A 14,468-nucleotide genomic window follows, 5' to 3' on the forward strand; every position below is an offset into this window, starting at 1 on the left:
TTATGGCGACATGGTACCCCCGAAAGAATTGAGTCAGACAATGGGACTCATTTCTGAAACAACCTCATAGACACCTGGGCCAAAGAGCACGGCATTGAGTGGGTGTATCATATCCCCTATCATGCACCAGCTTCCGGAAAAATTGAACGATACAACGGACTGTTAAAGACTACACTGAGAGCAATGGGTGATGGGACATTCAAAAATTGGGATAAACATTTAGCCAAAGCCACCTGGTTAGTCAACACTAGGGGATCTACTAATAGAGCCGGCCCTGCCCAATCAAAACTTCTACGTACTGTAGAAGGGGATAAAGTCCCTGTGGTGCATGTGAGAAACATGCTGGGGAAGACAGTCTGGGTTACTCCTGCATTAGGAAAAGGCAAACCCGTTCGTGGGATTGCCTTTGCCCAGGGACCTGGGTGCACTTGGTGGGTAATGCGGAAGGATGGGGAAGTCCGATGTGTACCTCAAGGAGACTTGATTTTGGGTGAAAACAGTCAATGATTTGAATTGTATTATGTTAATTGTTCAGTATGACATTACTACTATGGCTGCTATCTACCATATCAATGGTATTATAGTAAGAATCACCCAGACTGATGAAGAATGAGCTTCACTGAAACCAAGCAACGTGCAGCAGTGATGAAACCAGAACTGGCTTCAGCAGCTTGCGCCCAACAAATCCCTCGAGATCGACATCTTCGACCTGCAGATCATGGACATGGACCGTGCCAGATGACAATCCAACACCACATACCATCTCCCCTGCCCTGAGAGACTGCTATGATGGATGAAGCCCAGAGTCATGGACTGACTGAACTCCACAGACATTTTAAAGTGATGGCCCATGGACTAAGAGAGTGATATCTGTGTGTATATATTAAAAGACAGGAAGAGTAATAATGAATAATTGGAATGTATTGAAAAGTATAGGACCTGGGCATGACGTAAATGGTATGGAATAAGGGGTGGATATTGTCCTGTTTTCAGGCAGGATAGAGCTGGTTTTCCTCACAGAAGCTAGTGTGAGACTGTGTTTTGGATTTGGGATGAGGAACTGTTGATAATGTGCTGATGTTTTGGGTTGTTGCTGAGCCGTCAAGGACAGTCCAGCTTCTTGTGCTGGCCTGCCAGCAAGCAGGCTGGGGGTGCACGGGGAGCTGGGAGGGGACACAGCCGGGACAGCTGACCCAGACTGGCCAAAGAGATATTCCCTACCATACGACGTCATGCCCAGTACATAAACTGGAGTTGGCCGGGGGGGCGGAAATCGCTGCTCGGGGACGGGCTGTCGATCACGGAGTGGTGAGCAATTTCTGTATTGGGCATCACTTGTTCTTGTACATTCCTTTGTTGGTATTATCATTATTGTTCCCTTCTTTCTTTCTGTCCTATTAAACCGTGTTTATCTCAACCCACGAGGTTTTTCCTAATTCTCTCCCCCGTCCCACTGCGGGAGGGGGAGTGAGCGAGCGGCTGCGTGGTGCTTAGTTGCCAGCTGGGGCTAAACCACGACACCTGGGCAAGTCACTTCCCTCCTCTTGGTCTTCCCTTCTGCAGCCCCCATGAATGTCACTGTATTGAGTCTGGCTGGGATGGAGTTAACTTTCTTCATACAAGCCCATATGGCGCCGTGTTTTGGATTTGTGGCTAAAACAGTGTTGATAACACAGCAATATTTTGGCTATTGCTGGACAGTGCTTGCACAGAGTCAAGGTTTTCTTTTTTTCCCCACTCTGCTGCAGCCCAGCAAATAATCTGGGGGTGGGCAAGAGGCTGGGAAAAGACACAGCTGGGACAGTTGACCTGAATTAGACAAAGGAATATTCCATAACATATAACGTCATGATCAGCAATAAAACCTGGAGTAGAGGAAGAAGGGGGGTGTGTGGATTTTTTGTTCGGAGACTGGCTGGGCATCGGTCTGCTTGTGGGAGGTGATGAGTGATTGCCTTTGCACCACTTGGGTTTTTTTCCCCTCTTTCCTTCACCTATTAAACTGTCTTTAACTTGACCCATGAGTAAGAAAAAAAGGAGGATAATTGTCATAGGTGACTCCCTTCTGAGGGGTACAGAGGGCCCAATATGCCGACCCAACCCACAGGGAAGTCTGCTGCCTCCCTGGGGCCCAGGTGAGAGATGTCACCAGGAAACTCCCTGGTCTGGTTCGGCCGGTTAATTACTACCCACTGTTGGTCATGCAGGTTGGCAAAGATGAGGTTGCACTAAGAAGTCCAAAAGCGATTAAAAGGGACTTGAGAGCACTGGGGCGACTGGTCGATGGAGCAGGAGCACAGGTAGTGTTTTCATCAATCCCTTCAGTGGCAGGGAGGAATGCTGAAAAGAACGGGAAAGCACACCTGGTTAACACGTGGCTCAGGGGCTGGTGCCGTCGGCAGAACTTTGGGTTTTTTGACCATGGGGCGGGTTACACCATACACTCCATACACATGGAGTGCCACTGTTTCCAAGGGGCAAAAGGATTCTTGCTTATGAGCTGGCAGGCCTCATCGAGAGGGCTTTAAACTAGATTTGAAGGGGGAAGGGGACAAAAACAGGTTCACTAGAGATGAGCCTAGGGGTGGCATGCTGGAGTTGAAATCGATAACCCAGCTCAAATGCATCTACACCAATGCACACAGCATGGGCACCAAACAGGAGGAGCTGGAAGCCATTGTGCAGCGGGACATCTATGATGTAGTTGCCATCACAGAAACATGGTGGGATGCTTCTCATGACTGGAGTGCTGCAATGGATGGCTATAAGCTCTTCCGAAGGGATAGGCAGGGAAGGAGAGGCGGTGGGGTGGCTCTGTATGTTAGGGAGTGTTTTGATTGTATAGAAATCAATGATTGTGAAGACCCACTCGAGTGCTTATGGGTAAGGATGAGGGGGAAGGCCAATGAGGCAGATATCCTGCTGGGAGTCTGTTACAGACCACCCATCCGGGACGAAGAGACAGATGAGACATTCTATAAGCGACTGGCAGAAGTCTCGCATTCGCTGGCCCTTGTTCTTGTGGGGGACTTCAATCTACCAGACATCTGCTGGAAGTATAACACGGCAGAGAGGAAACAGTCTAGGAGGTTCCTGGAGTGTGTGGAGGATAACTTTCTGACACAGTTGGTAAGGGAGCCCACCAGGGGAGGTGCCTTGCTGGACCTGCTGTTTACAAACAGAGAAGGACTGGTGAGAGATGTGGTGGTCGGAGGCCGTCTTGGGCTTAGCGACCACGACATGATAGAATTCTCAGTTGTGAGCGAAGTAAGGAGAGGGGTCAGCAAAACTGCTACCATGGACTTCTGGAGGGCAGACTTTGGCCTGTTCAGGTCACTGGTTGAGAGAGTCCCTTGGGAGACAGTCCTGAAGGACAAAGGGGTCCAGGAAGGTTGGACAGTCTTCAAGAAGGAAATCTTAAAGGCGCAGGAGCAGGCAGTCCCCATGTGCTGTAAGAAGAGCTGGCGGGGAAGGCGACCGGCCTGGATGAACAGGGAGACTTTGCTGGGACTCAGGAGAAAAAGGAGAGTTTATCACCACTGGAAGAAGGGGCAGGCAACTCACGAAGAGTACAAGGATCTCGCTCGGTCAAGCAGGGAGAAAATTAGAAAGGCAAAAGCCCAGCTAGAGCTCAGTCTGGCTACAGTCGTAAAGGATAATAAAAAATGCTTCTACAAATATATTAACAACAAAAAGAGAGGCAAGGAGAATCTCCACCCCTTACTGGATATGGCGCGGAACATTGTCTCCAAGGACAAGGACAAGGCTGAGGTACTTAATGCCTTCTTTGCCTCAGTCTATAATAGCCAGTCCAGGTACCCGTAGGGTATTCAGCCCCCTGAGCTTGGAAGATGGGGATGGAGAGCACAATAACCTGCCCATAATCCAGAAGGAAGCAGTTAAGGACCTGTTAAGCCACCTGGACACCCACAAGTCTATGGCGCCTGATGGGATCCACCCAAGAGTGCTGAGGGAGCTGGCGGAGGAGCTTGCTAAGCCACTCTCCAACATTTATCAGCAGTCCTGGTTAACAGGGGAGGTCCCAGAAGACTGGAGGCTTCCCAATATGACGCCCATCTACAAGAAGGGCCGGAAGGAGGATCCTGGGAACTACAGGCCTGTCAGCCTGACCTCCGTGCCAGGGAAGATCATGGAGCGGTTCGTCTTGAGAGCGCTAACAGGGCCTGTGCAGGACAGTCAAGGGATCAGGCCCAGCCGGCATGGGTTCATGAAAGGCAGGTCCTGCTTGACCAACCTGATCTCCTTCTATGACCAGGTGACCTGCCTAGTGGATGAGGGAAAGGCTGTGGATGTTGTCTACCTGGACTTCAGTAAAGCCTTTGACAGCGTCTCCCACAGCATTCTCCTGGGGAAACTGGCGGCTCGTGGCTTAGACAGGTTTTCTCTTCGCTGGGTGAGGAACTGGCTGGATGGCCGAGCCCAGAGAGTTGTGGTGAATGGTGTTAAATCTGGCTGGCGGCCGGTCACAAGCGGTGTTCCCCAGGGCTTGGTTCTGGGGCCAGTCTTGTTCAATATCTTTATTGATGATCTGGATGAGGGGATCGAGTGCTCTCTCAGTAAGTTTGCAGATGACACCAAGTTGGGCGGGAGTGTTGGTCTGCTGGAGGGTAGGAGGGCTCTGCAGAGGGATCTGGACAGGCTGGATCGATGGGCTGAGGTCAGCTGTATGAGGTTTTTTAAGGCCAAGAGCCGGGTCCTGCACTTGAGTCACAACAACCCCATGCAACGCTACAGGCTTGGGGAAGAGTGGCTGGAGAGCTGCCCAGCAGAAAGGGACCTGGGGGTGCTGGTTGACAGCCAGCTGAACATGAGCCAGCAGTGTGCCCAGGTGACCAAGAAGGCCAAGAGCATCCTGGCCTGTATCAGAAATAGTGTGGCCAGCAGGAGTAGGGAAGTGATTGTGCCCCTGTACTTGGCACTGGTGAGGCTGCACCTCGAATACTATGTTCAATTTTGGGCCCCTCACTACAAGAAGGACGTTGCGTTGCTGGAGCGTGTCCAGAGAAGGGCAACGAAGCTGGTGAGGGGTCTGGAGCACAAGTCTTCTGAGGAGCGGCTGAGGGAACTGGGGGTGTTCAGTCTGGAGAAGAGGAGGCTGAGGGGAGACCTTATCGCTCTCTACAACTACCTGAAAGGGGGTTGTGGCGACGAGGGTGTTGGTCTCTTCTCCCAAGTAGCTAGTGATAGGTGTTGGGATCACCCTGCATGGCTCGACCTTAAGGAGAAGGAGCTGTGGCATCGAGAAGCTGGTAAAGAGCTGGATATATGCATGGCTCGGCCTTGAGGAGAAGGAGCTGTGATAAACAACTAAGAAGAAGCGAGGAAAACAGGAACATCTGCAAGCAGCGAATCCTGACTGTGTGAGGCGCATGGACAGCGCGTGATATTTTGTATATAGCCAATTGCAATAATGTGTGTAACAAGCTGTAACCAATCATGAGTGTGTGCGCAGTGACTAAGCGAAAATTATGATATATATTGGAGTCAGACAAGACAATAAATGGCTTCGGAATATAACTCTCATAGAGTTGTGAAGTCCATCCTTCTCCCGCAACTGGTGACCCCAACGTGATACGATCTCTGGGATCTCATCGTTGAACACCGGTCGAGCGCAGAGGACGTCGCGGGAGAAGCCCGGTTGGAAGAATTGCAGTCAGCGGGACTGACGCAAGGAAAAAGGAATACGTTGCAACGGAGAAGCACCCAGCGAGGTGAGGTGAGCAACCGGGGCTGCATGGGGCAGAACACATCGCATGAAGAAGGGGCGATAGTCAGACTCCTGCTGCACATGCTCTCTAAGAGAGGACTGAAATATGATGAATATACACTTAGAAGGCTTCTAATTTGGAGTCGAAAGAAAGGGTACACCCCCGATCCGTCTGTGGCGTTTAAGGCAGAGACGTGGGAGGAGATCGGAAAAATGTTATGGGAACATATTGAGAAAACCGCCGCAGAGTTAGTGACGGCGTGGAAGCTGATATTAACCACATTAAAAGCCTTAAAGGCAGAGAGAAAAGCTGCAGCTGATATGGAGGAGGCTGTTAAACTGCTTTCAACCAATCCCTTCTTAACCGAGTCAGAGGGTCCAGGATCTTCAGCGACTCCGAATGCACCGCCTGAGGTGCCAGATGCACCGGGTGAACTGGCCGCATTAGATAAGTCAGAGAAACAGACCTACGATGATATATGTGAGGGCAAGACGGGACAAAGCTGCCCAGAACAATGTACTCAATGTTCCCCTGTGTGCCCATGTGAAAGATTGATGGGGCGGGCTTCACCACCCCCGAAACCACCCAGACTTAACCGATCGAAAGCCGTAGTTTTGAAGCACTCAGCCGAGTCCCTGCCACCTTTACGGCCCCCGTTGCCTGATAGCAGCGACGAAGGAGAAGAGCCTGTTGTAGAGACTATAGGGAGGCAAGAGTCTAGGATGAAAGGCGACCCTAGGGAGCAGTGGAAAGATGTTTTTTTAGGAGCGATGAAAGACGAGGAAACAGAGTTACCGATGGCATTTCCCGTTAGTGTACAGCCTCACGGGCCCAATCGCTGGGACCCATTTCACTGGGACTTGATTAAGAAAGTGCGGAAGGCAGTGCAAAATTATGGCTTGCAATCACCTTTCACGCAAGCTCTATTAGATAACATATTCACGGGAATGATTCTTACACCATGGGATTGTCGGCAGATGATAGATATGTTGTTGACACCAACCCAAAGGTTATTGTGGGCAGACAGATGGTATAAACTCTGTATGCAAGAAGCCCTGAGAAACCTGGAGCGTCAAGACGGCGATCCACTCCAGAACATTACTATGGAACAAATGACAGGCCAGGGACCGTTTGTGGATGTTAGATTGCAAGCTCGGCTGCCCTTAGAAGCCTTGCAATTAGTTGGGCGACTAGCGTTGAATGCGTTGCGAACAGTCCCTGAGGAGGGAAAGAGGCAACCATCTTACACTCAAATTAGACAAGGGAGAGATGAACCATATATGTCTTTTGTTGATCGTCTGAGAGACGCTTTGAATAAAGTGTATACCAATGAATAGGCAAAACTAGCAGTGTTGTTGAATTTAGCGGTAGAAAATGCCAATGTAGATTGTGAAAGAATTTTGTTAACTTTGCCAAAAGAAGCAACGTTAGTACAAATGGTAGAAGCCTGCAACAGAGTAGGCTCTGCCACACATCAGGCAGAAACACTCGCAAGTGCCTTTGCAGCAGCAATTAAGCCATTTATAAATGGAAAAGGGGAGAAAAAATGTTTTAATTGTGGAAAAACAGGCCATTTTAGAGCTCAGCGCAAGGCCACAAGGAAAGGACCTAGGCAGATTGAGACAGGTCATAAATCCTTCCAACAAGGACCCTTTCAGCAAGGAATAGGCCCAGCAGGAGCACCATGTGGTCGATGTCAAAAATTTGGTCATGAAGCCTCAGAATGTTGTTCAAAGTATCATTGGGATGGTATGAAATTGGGAAACGGGCGACCGAGCACGAAGGCACCCCACACAACGACACAAATGGGGAAGCACCACCAGGCTGCTTGGCAAGCCTCAGCGCCCAAACCAGAGGGAGCGCCGGAATGGACGTGGAAACAACAGTAGAAGTTACCTTATGGGACATGTCGGTTTATGATGTCCCGACTAACGCAAATGGACCATTAGGATATGGATTGAGTGCTTTGTTATTAGGACGATCTTCAGCAACAAAGCAGGGACTTTTTGTTCTCCCTGGAGTCATTGACGAAAAAGGCCATATTGTGCCAACCACTAGTCCTTGGAACACACCTGTTTTTGTGATTCCAAAGAAAAGTGGAAAATGGAGTCTATTACATGACTTGCGAGAAGTCAATAAGGTTATAGTGGACATGGGAGCCTTGCAACCAGGGCTACCATCTCCCTGTACGATACCGAAGTATTGGAAGCTTTTGATTATAGATCTCAAAGATTGCTTTTTTACAATCCCTCTGCATGAAGATGATGCCAAACATTTTGCATTCTCAGTCCCAAGTACAAACAAGGCGCAACCCATGCAAAGATATCATTGGACAGTATTGCCACAAGGCATGAAAAATTCACCCACGATGTGTCAAATTTATGTAAATTGGGCTTTACAGCCAATCAGAAAAAGGTGGCCTCAATATCTATCTCATCTATCATTATATGGATGACATACTGTTGGCTGGTGATCAATTAATTCCAGAAGAAATGATCGGGGAGCTCGTTGAGCTTTTAAGACAAAGTGGGCTGCAAGTGGCACCAGAAAAGATACAAGCTGAAGCGCCTTGGAGCTACTTGGGGTGGATGATCACTGAAACGTCAGTGACGCCCCAGAAGGTTGAATTGAGAATTCAGATTAAAACATTAAATGATGTACAAAAATTGGTAGGAGACGTTAATTGGATTCGACCTATTTGTGGGATCACAAACCAAGATATGGAGCCCTTGGTTCAGCTGTTGCGAGGGGATAGCAGGTTAAACTCTCCTCGGCAATTAACCAAGGAAGCCCGGGAAGCAGTAGCAAACATTTCTGAAAAGGTAACTCAAGCATTTAGTTCAAGGATAGACCCCTCGATAGGGATCCCTTTGGCAGTAATCAATCACGAGCGACATCCCTATGCGCTTATAATACAGTGGATAACAAAGCTAGAATCAAAAGCGGACCCATTGAGAATTTTAGAGTGGGTCTTTTTACCTCAGTAGCACAGAAAAACCATCACCATGAAAGTAGAGTGTTTTGCAAATTTGATTATGAAAGGGCGCAACAGAATTATTGATATATCGGCAAAGGACCTGAAAACGATTTTAATACCATTACAACAAGAATATTTGACTTGGGCTTTGCAGCACTCTGTTCCCTTCCAAACTGCATTAGCAGAATTTGAGGGTGACATTTAGATTCATTAACCATCACACAAAATGTTTACCTTAAAAAAAAAAAAACAACAAAACCCAAACATGAAGTAGAAGAAAAATCAAAGTGTAATCAATATCCAGTTCAAGGTGCTACAGTGTTTATGGATGGTGGTGGGAAAACAGGCAAGGCAGCAATAGTATGGCGAGAGCATGGAGAATGGAAAGAACGGGTACTTGTCGTGCCAGGATCAATTCAAAAGGTAGAACTACAGGCAGTAATTGAAGCCTTTAAATTATGGTCTGAAGAACCTGTGAATCTAATTACTGATTCTTTATATGTAGTTGGAGTACTCCAAAGATTGGAAGGTTCAATCCTCAGACAGGTACAGCAGGAACAGCTATATCAACAATTTAGAACGCTTTGGTTTTTATTGCAGAAAAGATGACATCCTTATTACATTATGCATATATGCAGCCATACCAACCTTCCAGGGGAATTGGTGGAAGGAAATGCAAGAGCTGATCGGCTGACTGCCGCAGTATGGGCTGGATCTGCTCTGGACCGTTTAGGTCAAGCACAAGCCTCTCATGCCTTTTTCCATCAATCTGCCAAAGTTTTAGCGAGACAATTTAATCTAAGTGCAGGTGACGCTAGAGCTATTATACAGACTTGTGCTGATTGTCAACAAATAGGCCCAGGAATCGCGATTACAGTTAGTCCCCGACGATTGCATTCGCTACAACTATGGCAGATGGATGTGACACATGTCGCTGACTTTGGAAGATTTAATATGTTCATGTTTCAATTGATTGCTATTCTGCAGTAGTTTGGGCCACTGCACAAACAGGAGAAACTAGTAGGCATGTACAAAAGCATTTGCAAGCTGCATTCGCAGCCCATGGTATACCCCTACAAATTAAAACCGATAATGGTCCTTGTTATGTAGCCCAGTCAACCCAACCATTTTTTGCTCAATGGGGAGTGACGCATGTTACTGGAATACCGCATTCCCCAACTGGACAAGCTATTGTTGAACGAATGAATCATTCCCTGAAGTGTTTATTGCAAAAACAAAAAGGGGGAGAGGCTACCACACCACCCCAAGAACGTTTGAATAAAGCCTTATATGTGTTAAATTATTTGCGTCTAGCAGAAGGAGAAACATGTAAAAGGAATGACAGGAAGTCTGTTTGAGTTAACACAAAATGTGCAAGTAAAAGTTAAAAATTTGGAAAAGACGGGGTGGCTGTGGCACGTGCAGCACGTCTGGCCAGCGGGCACATGCGCCATAGGTTCCCTGTGTTGAAAGGTGACAACCGAGGCGTTTTCCGACACTCACTGGCCACGTGTGTCGAAACTCGTTCCTTGGCAAATGTATAAATACCGGGATTTCCCGAAGAGCAGGGGGATAGGTGTATGGCAAGGCCATCGTTGCCTCCGTGGCGACGCCCACGTAAAGCTGGCACCTACCAACTGCTGGGCTGAGTTCGCGGCACAGGACGATACAAGAATGTACAGATGGTCCATCTTCCTCACAGTCCTTAGGTTACAAATGATCCATCAGGTTTTGTTTATAGATAAACAAAAAGGGGGAGATGTTGGGATCACCCTGCATGGCTCGACCTTAAGGAGAAGGAGCTGTGCCGCTGAGAAGCTGGTAAACAGCTGGATATCTGCATGGCTCGGCCTTGAGGAGAAGGAGCTGTGATAAACAACTAAGAAGAAGCGAGGAAAACAGGAACACCTGCAAGCAGCGAATCCTGACTGTGTGAGAGGCGCATGGACAGCGCGTGATATTTTGTATATAGCCAATTGCAATAATGTGTGTAACAAGCTGTAACCAGTCATGAGTGTGTGCGCAGTGACTAAGCGAAAATTATGATATATATTGGAGTCAGACAAGACAATAAATGGCTTCGGAATATAACTCTCATAGAGTTGTGAAGTCCATCCTTCTCCCGCAGATAGGATGAGAGGATATGTCCTCAAGTTGTGCCAGGGGAGGTTTAGATTGGATATTAGGAAAAATTTCTTCACCGAGAGGGTGGTCAAGCATTGGAACAGGCTGCCCAGGGAGGTGGTGGAGTCACCATCTCTGGAAGCGTTCAAAAAACGTGTGGATGTGGCGCTTCAGGACATGGTTTAGGGGACACGGTGGCACTGGATTGATGTTTGGACTTGATGATCTTGAAGGTCCTTTCCAACCTTAGTGATTCTGTGATTCTGTAACTGGCTGGACAGACGAGCCCAGAGAGTTGTGGTGAACGGAGTTAAATCCAGTTGGCAGCCGGTCACAAGTGGTGTTCCCCAGGGCTTGGTTCTGGGGCCGATCTTGTTCAGTATCTTTATAGATGATCTGGATGAGGGGATCGAATGCTCCCTCAGTAAGTTTGCAGATGACACCAAATTGGGTGGGAGTGTTGATCTGCTGGATGGCAGGAGGGCTCTGCAGAGGGATCTGGACAGGCTGGATCGATGGACAGAGGTCAGTTGTATGAGGTTCAACAAGGCCAAGTGCCGGGTCCTGCACTTGGGTCACAACAACCCCATGCAACGCTACAGGCTTGGGGAGGAGTGGCTGGAGAGCAGCCCGGTAGAAAACGACCTGGGGGTGCTGGTTGACAGCCGGCTGAACATGAGCCAGCAGTGTGCCCAGGTGGCCAAGAAGGTCAATAGCACCCTGGCCTGTATCGGCAATAGTGTGGCCAGCAAGAATAGGGAAGTGATTGTGCCCCTGTACTCGGCACTGGTGAGGCTGCACCTCGAATCCTGTGTTCAGTTTTGGGCCCCTCACTACCAGAAGGATGCTGAGGTGCTCAAGCGTGTCCAAAGAAGGGCAACAAAGCTGGTGAGGGGTCTGGAGAACAAGTCTTATGAGGAACGGCTGAGGGAACTGGGGTTGTTTAGTCTGGAGAAGAGGAGGCTAAGGGGAGACCTTATCGCTCCCTACAACTACCTGAAAGGGGGTTGTGGCGACGTGGGTGTTGGCCTCTTCTCCCAAGTAACTAGTGAGAGGATGAGAGGAAATGGCCTCAGGTTGCATCAGGAGAGGTTTAGAATAGACATTAGGAAAAATTTCTTCACTGAGAGAGTGGTCAAGCATTGGAACAGGCTGCCCAGGGAGGTGGTGGAGTCACCATCACTGGAAGTGTTCAAAAAATGTGTGGACGTGGCACTTCAGGACATGGTTTAGTGGGCATGGTGGTGTTGGGTTGATGGTTGGACTTGATGATCTTAAAGGTCTTTTCCAACTGTAATGATTCTGTGATTCTTGCTTTTGCCCTTCCTATACTCTCCCCTGTCCCTTTGGGGCAGGGCAAGGGAGAATGAGCGAGCAGCTGTGTGGGTGCTTAGCTGCTGCCCAGCATCAACCCACAACAGTCACTTACCTTGTTTATTTAGAACAGCCCATAGGCTGAATCCACCTCATGAAAGAAACACTTTCACTCAGTCTGCAATTTTTCTCTATCGTAATGAGAAAAGATGGTTGAACAGAATATCTTGTCTGAATGGCCAGGTACTCTTTTTGCTAGCTTAAAGTGGAGAGACCCAAACTCTGTTGTCATGGAGAAGATAGGACAGCAGCAGTAGCTGTTCCTATCAGTGGAAGCCTCCTCCCACCAGTGACAGAGGTGCAACCTTCCCACTTCATTGGAAGCAGTGGCAGCAGCCCAGCTCTGTAGAAGAAGCAGTCTTCTCAGCTCAACCACTGCTACTGTCCATCTTTCTGAAGTAAGCAAGGAAGCCAAGTTTAGCACCTCCAGACAGCCAGCATAGATGTATGTTAGTCTCAAACCCAGCTTCTGGAGCTGCTGAAGGCAAAGTGGCAGTGAACTCAACATGGATATTTACATCATTCAGGATCCTGTTTTCTCCTATGCAAATCATTTGAATGTTCATGCAATAACCCCCTACTTTTGTAACACTGCCTCAAAGCATTACTCTCCTCTGCTGCTAGAGAACAAAACTGAAAGGAACTACTCTTTTAGCAATGCACAGCAATGCAGCTGGAAGAGAAACAACTTGTTTCTATTATTACTTACCTAGCAAGATATACTTTAACTACTCTAAAAGTTTCTCAAACCCATATGCAGCTTTCCAAATATTGAAATAGTTGTACCAACATTTGCAGAGGAAAAAAAGAGCTCCCTAAAGAGCTTGCAGACTTCTGAGATGTGAGTGGCCCTTAATGACTTCAAGTTACATTGATACCAGGCAATCTGGCAAAGCTGAACACAGACTGCATTATCTTAAACCATAGTGATTTTCAGTCCTGTCCCTTTTCTTTCTTTCTAATAGTGCATGGCTGTTCTAATGCCATGATGCAAATGCATTTTAAAATCTATTCTTTGTTTTGACAATTTTAATGTTTTTCCCCATACAATAACAATATATCCTATTGTTACAAATATTTTGGTCTGTTAAAGCACATAAGAAGCCGCAATTGTATGAATTCTTTGCAGGAAGAGAAACCCAACTTAAGGATGAAGGGTTTCTTTGTTTCTCCTTTTGAAACAAGAAAAACTTGAGAAAGGTCAAGTGAATCTTGTCTATAAGCATAAATTGTGCTGTTATATGGAAATCCAAAGGGAAGAAGAACAAACAGGAATCTTAGAATTTTACAAACACTGAAAACCAGATGCAAACGGTCATTTATGTGAACATTCTAAGGCTTAGGCAGAATAAAAATACGAGTTAACTTACTTGATTTCAGGAGTAACAATTTCCACTGCTAGACTGTCTGAAGGTTCATAGCTTGCCAGGGGCATCAGCGCTGTGTCAGGAAAAGAAAGAGATATAAAGTTTACCAGGAAGAACAGTAACTTTCTTTTAAAAGACCAGGAATAAACTTTGTTCTAGAAGTTGATAGATTTAGATTAATGCTTTTGAGTAATTGGGAAATAATACAAATGTCATGCCTCTAGGAAGAAGGAAAGACAAGCACAACACGATTTGGAGAACAATCACTGTTCCTATTTTCACCCATTCTGGAGAAGTGATTTTATGGTGGATAGTTTACTGATTGGTTTATATAAGATTAAAAAGCTGTGCAACCTAACACATGGAAATAAATTGCAGCATATGAACAATCATATAGGCATCAGGAAACTGTTACATAATATTCTTTGAGATGAGAGAGATGTTGAGTATGACTATTCAGAAATCAAATTCCTGGGGTAGGGAGAAACATTTTCTAAAACCACCATATTTGGGAAGAGACTAAACATGAAAAATTTCAGTCATACTGGAAGTTTCATGGGTTCATAAGCATTCGGAAACAAAGTAATACCAAAAGTGGTTTTTGAGTTTAGCTGAATTTTAGGTTTATTATCTGCTAAATAAAGACATATCCAGTACTCTCTGGAAGACCTCTGTGCACTTTAGAAAAGATGTATTTAATCTCCTTTTTTGTCTCTTACCTGTAGTGGTGAGTTGACCCTCCTGTGCTTGTACATATCGGAGCTCTTCAATAGCTTCTTTTAAAGAATTTCTTTCTGCTCTTAATCTCTGAAAAATAGGAGCAACAATAATATTAGTCTTGGCATTACAAATCCATCCTTAATACTAAGCAGATTGCCACAAGGAATACCATAAACA

The 14,468-nt window shown here is 46.9% G+C and overlaps 1 protein-coding gene across 1 annotated transcript in view; it reads right to left on the reverse strand.

Moving 5' to 3' along the window:
• The window catches only part of LOC309415103 (protein Hook homolog 3-like), a gene marked incomplete at both ends in the record, with an annotated part of 141,933 nt that overhangs the window by 23,726 nt on the left and 103,739 nt on the right, over window positions 1–14,468 (reverse strand). The window contains 2 exons of the mRNA XM_082012548.1: window positions 13,575–13,644; window positions 14,291–14,378. Coding sequence (XP_081868674.1) covers window positions 13,575–13,644; window positions 14,291–14,378 — 158 coding nt within the window. The remainder of the gene's footprint in view (window positions 1–13,574; window positions 13,645–14,290; window positions 14,379–14,468) is intronic.

This window comes from Phaethon aethereus (assembly GCF_964289735.1).
Source record: "Phaethon aethereus genome assembly, chromosome: W".
Classification (NCBI taxonomy): domain Eukaryota; kingdom Metazoa; phylum Chordata; class Aves; order Phaethontiformes; family Phaethontidae; genus Phaethon; species Phaethon aethereus.